The sequence below is a fragment of the Elephas maximus genome, chromosome 3, assembly GCF_024166365.1.
Source record: "Elephas maximus indicus isolate mEleMax1 chromosome 3, mEleMax1 primary haplotype, whole genome shotgun sequence".
Classification (NCBI taxonomy): Eukaryota; Metazoa; Chordata; class Mammalia; order Proboscidea; family Elephantidae; genus Elephas; species Elephas maximus.
The window spans coordinates 40,023,323-40,031,254 of NC_064821.1; the positions used below are offsets into that span (position 1 = coordinate 40,023,323).

The 7,932-nt window shown below is 53.8% G+C and overlaps 1 protein-coding gene across 1 annotated transcript; it reads right to left on the reverse strand.

The window, feature by feature from the left end:
* Positions 1–3,319: 3,319 nt before the first annotated feature.
* ANKRD65 (ankyrin repeat domain 65) lies at positions 3,320–7,250 on the reverse strand. Its single transcript, XM_049875858.1, has 4 exons — positions 7,055–7,250; positions 6,729–6,946; positions 6,005–6,551; positions 3,320–5,329 (listed from the first exon to the last, which is right to left on the reverse strand). The coding sequence occupies exons 1-4, from the start codon at positions 7,124–7,126 to the stop codon at positions 4,916–4,918; spliced, it is 1,251 nt and encodes a 416-aa protein (XP_049731815.1). The 5' UTR covers positions 7,127–7,250; the 3' UTR covers positions 3,320–4,915.
* Positions 7,251–7,932: the final 682 nt, after the last annotated feature.

Below are 7,932 nucleotides of genomic sequence, written 5' to 3' on the forward strand. Positions count from 1 at the left end.
TTGGAGGCAGCATATCCCTCATTTGGGTGTGCTACTCTGGCCTATTTATCAAGTAAATGTGAAAGCTGCTAGTTTTGAGTGGAGCCCAGAATAGGAGAAGGCTGTACAAGAGGTTCAGGCTGCTGTGCAAGCCACTCTGCCTCTTGGGTCACAAGATCTAGCTGATCTAATGGTGCCTGAAGTGTCAAGGGTAGCTAGAGATGCTATTTGGAGCCTTTGGCAGGCCATTGTTGGTGAATCCCAGCACAGACCCTTAGATTATTTGGAGCAAAGCCCTGCCATTCTCTGCAGATAACTACTGTCCTTTTGAGAAACAGCTTTTGGCTTGTTACTGGGCCTTAGTAGAGACTGAACACTTAGCCATGGGCCACCAAGTCGCCATGAGCCTGAGCTGCCCATCATGACCTGGGTGTCATCTGACCCACAGAGCCATAAAGTCGGACATGCACAGCCGCACTCCATCAATAAATGGAAGTGGTATATACGAGACTGGGCCAAGCAGGACCTAAAGGCATAAGTAAGTTGCATGAGGAAGTGGCCCAAATGCCCATAGTTTCCACTCCTGTTACATTACCTGCCCTCTCCCAGTCTGCGCCTGTGCCTCATGGGGAGTTCCTTACCATCAGTTGATAGCACAGTGCTACAGCCCCTTTCTGGGACCTCCCTGAAAGACAGTGGTGAAGAGAAATCCTGCCATTGGACAGAATTTAGAGCAGCTGCACCTGGTTGTTCACTTTGCTTGGAAGGAGAAATGTCCAGATGTGTGATTATATACCGATTCATGAGCTGTGGCCAATGGTTTGTCTGGATGGTCAGGAACTTAGAAGGAACATGATTGGAAAATTTGTGACAAGAAGGTATGAGGAAAAGGTATGTGTTCACCCAGGTATATGTTTAGACCTCTCTAAATGGGGAAAAGAAGTGAAGGTATTTGTGTCTCCTGTGGCTGCTCACCAAAGGGTACCTCAGCAAAGGAAGATTTTAACAATCGAGTGGATAGGATGACACATTCTATAGTAACCGGTCATCCTTTTTTCCCAGCCACTCCCATCATTGCCTGATGGGCTCATGAACAAAGTGGCCACGGTGCCAGGGATGGAGGTTATGCATAGGCCTAGCAACATGGACTTCCACTCACCCAGGCTGACTTGGCTACAGCCACTGCTGAGTGCCCAATCTGCCAGCAGCAGAGAACAACAGAGTCCCCAGTATGGCACCATCCCTTGAGGTTATCAGCCACCAACCTGGTGGCAGGTTAATACATTGGACCACTTCCATCATGGAAAGGGCAGCATTTCGTTCTTACTGGTGTAGATACTTCTCTGGATACAGATTTGCCTTTCTTGCATGCAGTGCCTTTGACAAAACTACCATCCATGAACTCACAGAATGCCTAATCCACCATAACAGTATCCCATACAACATTGCCTCAGATCAAGGGACTCACTTCACAGCAAACGAAGTGTGGCAACAGGCCCATGCTCATGGAATTCACTGGTCTTACCGTGTTCCCTATCATCCTGAAGCAGGTGCCTTGACAGAATGATGGAATGGCCTCCTAAAGACAAAATTACAGTGCCAGGTAGGTGGCAATACTTTGGAGGACTGGGACAGTTTTCTCCAGGAGGCTTCATGTGCTCTAAATCAGCATCCTGTGCTGATTCTCCCATAGCCAGGATGCACAGTTCTAGGAATCAAGAAGTAGAAATGGGAGTGGCACCACTCACTATTACCCTTAGTGACCCACTTGTGAACTTTTTGCTCCCTGTCCCTGCAACCCTATGCTCTGCAGGTCTAGAGGTCTTAGTTCCAAAGGGAGGTATGCTTCCACCAGGAAACACAACACTGATTCCATTTAGCTGGAAGTTAAGAATCCCACCAGGCCACTTTGGGCTCCTTATGCCTCTGGATCAATGGGCATAGAAGGGAGTTACTGTATTGGCTGGTGTGATTGATTCTTACTACCAAGGGGAAATCAGATTGGTATTGCATAACGAAGGCAAAGAAGGGTGTTTCTGGAATACAGAAGATCCCTTAGGATGTCTCTTAGCGCTACCACCCACTGTGATTTAAGTCAATGGAAAACTACAGGAACCCAATTCTGACATGACCACTAATGCCCCAGACCCTTCAGGAATGAAGGTTTGGGTCACATGACCAGGCAAAGAACTATGACTATCTCAGGTGCTTGCTGAGGGTAAAGGAAATACGGAATATGTGGTGGAAGAAGGTAGTTCAAGATACCAGTTACGACCACAAGATCAGTTGCATTAACGAGGACTGTAGTTGTTATGTGTATTATTTCCTCGTATATGTGCACCAAATATTTTTGTTTCTTCGCTAGTGTGTTTTTGGTTGTACGCATGTTAATTGTATCACGTTAGATGTAAGTATGACTTTGCAGTTGTCTTTATTTAGAGATTGTGTATGGTTTAAGGAGATGTGTATAGGTGCCATGTTGATGAGAGGTGGACTGTGATTGTTAAGGTTGAGTGTCAACTTGGCTGGGCCATGATTCTCAGTGGTTTGGCAGCGATGTAATGATGCAGTTTTGCAGTTATGTAATGATGTAGTTTGGCGGTCATGTAATGATGTAATTTGGCAGTTATGTAGTCATCCTCTATGATGTGATTGGATATGATCAGCCAATGAGTTGTAAGGGGAGTTTCCTCAGGGGTGTGGCCTGCATCCAATGTATATATGGGTGTTCTGGCAAAGTTTGCTTACTTGCTCTGGATCCTGCATCCAACTCATTATCATCTGATCTCTGGTTCTTGGGATTGAGCCTGTGGACTGCCATACTGTCTGCTGATATTGGGATGCATCAGCCTCCACAGTCTGTGAGTCCACATGCATCGGCCTGCTGTCCGACCGGCCGATCTTGGGTTCATCAGCCCCTGCAGCTACATGAGTCAGGAGAAGCCTCTAGCCTGATGCCTGACTTACAGGCTTCTGACTTGCCAGCCTCTACGACGTGAGCCATTTCCTTGAGATAAATCTCTCTCTATTTATATATACATATACACACATCACTGGTTTTGCTTTTCTAGAGAACCTAGCCTAACATGTTATTAGGCCAATTAATTGGGATGTCCCATGAAACCGTGACCCTAAACCTCCAAACCAGAGAACCAAATCTCATGAGGTTTTTGGTTGTACATAAGAAGGCTCAACCAGCTACTCTTTTATTTTTTGGTTATTGTTGTAAATATAGCTGTCACACAAGTTTTGCCAATTCAACTTTTTTTAAGGAAACATGTACAAGTGATCACAATAATTGACAATTATAATAATCACCAAACCATTGTATTTTCAACTGCCTCACATGTATGTGAAATCTGGAAAATGAAAAAGGAAGCACGAAGAAGAATTGATGCATTTGAACTATGGTTTTCGTGAAGAATATTGACTATATCACAGACTGCCAGAACGAACAGATCTGTCTTGGAAGAAGGGCGGTGACTTTATCTGACTTGTTAAATATGACTACTGGCCACTGTTTTGAGAATGGACTACAGGGAGTCAAGGGCAGAAGCAGAAAGACCAGTAGGGTCTTCTTGATGGAGGCTGGCCTGGCTGTTGCAGCATTCCTTGGCGTTGACCCGAGTGGAAGCAGCAGAGGGGACAGAAAGCAGTGAGACTCTAGATGAACTCCACAGGGTTTGTCGGAGGGCTGCACGTAGGTCCATCCTGTAGCTTTATAAACCATCCTCACTCTGAGGACTCTCAAAGATGTAACTCCAGGCCCCACCTTTCCTGATCCATGTCTCTAATGCCCACCTTCCATCTCCCCTGAGGTATCTAACATGCATATCTCAAAGGTAATGTGGCCAAAGCCTGGGGACCCTGCTCTCCCTGTTCCGATAGATAGCCCTACCATCCACCCCGCACTGCCTCAGGTCAAAACCTGACTAGGGGAAATTGCTATAGAGGAATTGCTACGTTTTGGAGATTTTCCCTCACCCTCAAATCCAGGCATCAGTAGGTCTAGTGGGCTCTATCCAGAGCCATCCTAATTCTGCCTGCTCCAACCCTGCTCCACACTACCACCATCGTCCATGTCACCACCATCTCTCATTGGTCTCTGCTTCCCAGGTACAGTCCAGTGGGCCAAGCAGACCATGTCACCATCAGACTCTCTCAGGGCTTACTTGGAGTAAACTCCAAGTGCTTCCATGGCCCACTAGGGCCCAGAGGAGCTCACTTGGCATGACAAGACTCATTTTTGAAAGGTGAAATCTGTCCTGTAAAGCTGTTCTTACAAAAACAATACTGTTAAATCAAATAATGACAAGGATGATTTTGTATGTGGATACAGCAGTGGGTTAGTCAGAGATAACTATCCCTGGTGGTGTAGTAGTTAAGAGCTATGGCTGCTAACCAAAAGGATGGCAGTTCGAATCCACCAGGCACTCCTTGAAACTCTGTGGGGCAGTTCTACTCTGTCCTATAGGGCCGCTATGAGTTGGAATTGACTTGACAGCAATGGATACATGTATATATATATGTATGTACAGAAACAGCAGCTAAGGCACATGTGACACCCTCGTGGTTGGACACGGAAAGGTGAAGGGAGGCCATCAGGTTGTGGTCAAATCTGTTGCATGGCCCAGTCTCTCTGCTAAAGAGTGCAGAGGACTGAGGTGTAGTGGAGATGGACACTCCTCCAGAGCTGGGGGCTGTCCGGCCATAGGTCCGAGTCCAGGGGCTCAGGACACTGCCTCCTTCTTCTCCTCTATCATCCTCTTCCTCCTCCAGGAGTCTCTCAGCAGTTACCCCACCAGGCAGCCTCAGACCCAGATCAAAGCCCTGGGAGAACTAGGAAGGCTGTGGGGCCAGGAGCCTCTGTCCCATCCTGGCTGTGGAGGCTCCAGCCCTCAGGGAGAAGCTTGAGGCCCTGAGGGGCTGTGTGCCCCTAGTACCCCTTCTGCTCCCTGCAAAGGCTCTGTTTAGACACCAAGTCCTGGGCCACCTCACCCCACTGTGTCCTCAGGGTGGGGTTGGCCCCTTGGCTCAGCAAAAGCTCTGTGGTGGGGCCATGGTATGACTCCACAGAGAAGTGCAGGGGGGTCTTGCCAAGCCAGCCTGCAGCATTGACCTGGGCACCCTTGTCCAGGAGGTGGCTGGCGACCTCCACGTGGCCTCCCCGAGCAGCATGGTGCAGGGGCGTGAGGCCCAGTGAGTCCTGAGCATTCACCTCCCCACCGTGGACTACCAGTAGCTGGACCGAGGCCAGGTGTCCAGCGGCGGCAGCCCTGTGGAGTGCAGAGCGGCCATGCCTGTCCCGAAGGCTGGGATCTGCCCCATGGCCAAGCAGCACCTCTATATCCTTTGAGGAGAGAAAAAGGGAGAGCAGAAAGAGACCTTGGCCCAGGCCCAAGGTGGGGTAGGGCCACTCAGCGTTTGTCTGACCTAGAACTCCTACCTCTCCTTCCCCTTCTAGCAAATAAGCCCGAGCCTAAGCCACTCCAGGAGGATCTCTGTTTGGAGGTTTCACTTTTCCCCCTAATTGAGGTAAAATTAAATTCAAGACTGTACAGCCACCCCACTGTCCTCCCTGGCTGCCTGGGGCCAGCTGGACCAAGTACAGCCTGGAGATCAAGAATAAAATCTGAATGCCAGGCAAGGAACCCTACCCTGCTGCGGTAAGAAGGCAGGTGGTGAAGTAACAAACACCAGGAGTATAAATCAGGGTGGCACTCAGGGCTCGGCCCTACGTGGCCTGCCCCTGCCCCCACTCCCCAGCTCCAGATGGCACCTTCCAGCCCTCCAGCCTTGCGCCGGAGAGTTCTGTCTCCTTCTTCGCCTCCTGCAGGAAGCTCCCTGCCTCCCTGCACCGACTGGCTAGAAGGCCCGAGCCTCCACCGTCCTCTGAGATCCTGGGCAGCATCCACTCTGTTTCCCGCCCAACCCGGGGCTGAAGCAGAGGCTGAAGCAGGGGAAGGAGGGCCCTGGCGCTCCACCCCTGTACCGGCTCAGGTCCGGCAGGGAGGCGAGGACGTACCTGCCGGCTGCCCAGGGAGGCGGCAATGCCGAGTGCAGTGACCCCCGCGCCGTCCCGGGCGTCCACAAACGCCCCACGCGCCAGGAGGAGGCTCAGCGCAGCCCCCCGCCCGGCTGCGGCCGCCACGTGCAGCGCGCCTTCGAGGCCCGCGCTGCCCGCAGTCAACAGCAGCTCAAGCACCGGCAGCTGGCCTCCCGCTGCCGCCCAGTGCGCCGCCGTCCAGCCGTGCGCGTCCACCGTCGCCGCCAGCGCCGCAGGGCCCGGACTTGACGCGCCCAGCAGACAGCTGGCTAGCAGCGGGCGGCCCAGCGCGGCGGCCCAGTGCAGCGGCGTGAGGCCCGCTCCGCAGCGCGCCGCCGCCGGGGCCCCGCGTCGCAGCAGCATCTCAGCCAGCTGTGAGTGTCCAGGCCAGGCGGCCTCGTGCAGCGGCGTGCGCCCTGCGCTGTCCCGGACGCCCGCTGGGGTCCCGCGCCTCAACAGGAGGTGAACCAGGGGAGCGTGGCCGCGCAGCACTGCCAGGTGGAGCGGGCTGCGGCCGGCGCTGTCCCTGCGGGCGGGGCGAAGGGCGGTGTCAGCGCGGGCGCTGTGACGAGACCCCGCTCCACCGGGGGAAGGGACCCCTACCCGGAGAAGGGTGCCCTCCCCCATCGGGGGAAGAGACTTGGGCTTCTCTCCCCACCGGCCAGGGGAAGGGATCCTTTGAAAGCCATCTGGCTGGGCTCACCTGTCGTCCACTCTGGCCCCCTGCCGCAGCAGCTGTGTCACCAGGCCTGCCTGGCCCTGCCACACTGCCTGGAACAGGCGACCCCAGCCCTGCGGGGCACGGGCTCCCTCCTTCCCGTTTTCCAGGGTCATCTCGGAGCCTAGCTCCAGCCACCGCAGTTCCTGCTCCGCCGCAGCCTCTGCAGAGGTCTGCTCTCCTGGCTTCTGCTGGAGGTTGGTCTGGGGAGGACAGGAACAAACTCTGCTGCAGGCAGAGGCCAGGAAAGCCCAGCCCAGTGTGTCCCCAGGCCGCGCTCTGGCTCACCGAGGGGCTTGGCTCCTAGTTACCTCCAGAGGCAGCAGGCTCAGGGGCTCTCTCCTCCCACCAGTGATGCTCTCCACACAGAGGGTCCTCTCCATGCTGCTTCAGGCCCAGGCGCATACACTCTGTGATGGCTCTGCAGGAAACTCCTGCAGGCATGAAGGGAGACAGTGGGGTCTTGGAGCTGAAGATGTGGAGGGAGCAGAACTGGTACCTGTGGCTTCCTGGCTCAGTGTTTACCCAGCAACTTAAGGGAAGGCCCTACCTGCTGGATAAGCCCATCCTCCCCCAGCCCAGCCTCTCTCCTGGGGAACAAAAGCCAGCAGGTTGTGGAGGACAAGTAGGAACATGCCTGCTGTGGACAGCAGCTCCTAGATTCCACTCCCCCAGGGAGCATGCCTTTGATGTGCTCAGCCTCCCCACCAGGGAGGCACCCCACAGGCCCCTCTGAGCCTCTCACCCTGGCCCTGCTGCTGAGACCACCTTGGTGCTGGAGACCAGCTTCTCCACCTGAGGGGGTGGGAGGCAGGGGGCTGTGGTGGGACCCTTCTCCCAAGAAGGTGCTTCGGGGACAGAGTGCTGGCCATAGGCTCTGGCATCAGCAGGTCAGCTTGTGGCAGTGGGAAGGGGAACCCCCTGGAGAGTAAACCAAAACCAAACCCACTGCCGTCGAGTCGATTCCGACTCATAGCGACCCTATAGGAGAGAGTAGAATTGCCCCGTAGAGTTTCCAAGGAGCGCCTGGCGGATTTGAACTGCCAACCTCTTGGTTAGCAGCCGTAGCCCTTAACCACTACACCACTAGGGTTTCCAACTAGAGAGCAGCCACTAGGGCACCTCGTCTGTGGGAGGGGGGACTTGGCACTGCAGAGAGAGGCCAAGCTCGGCCTTCAGGGAGGGTCGT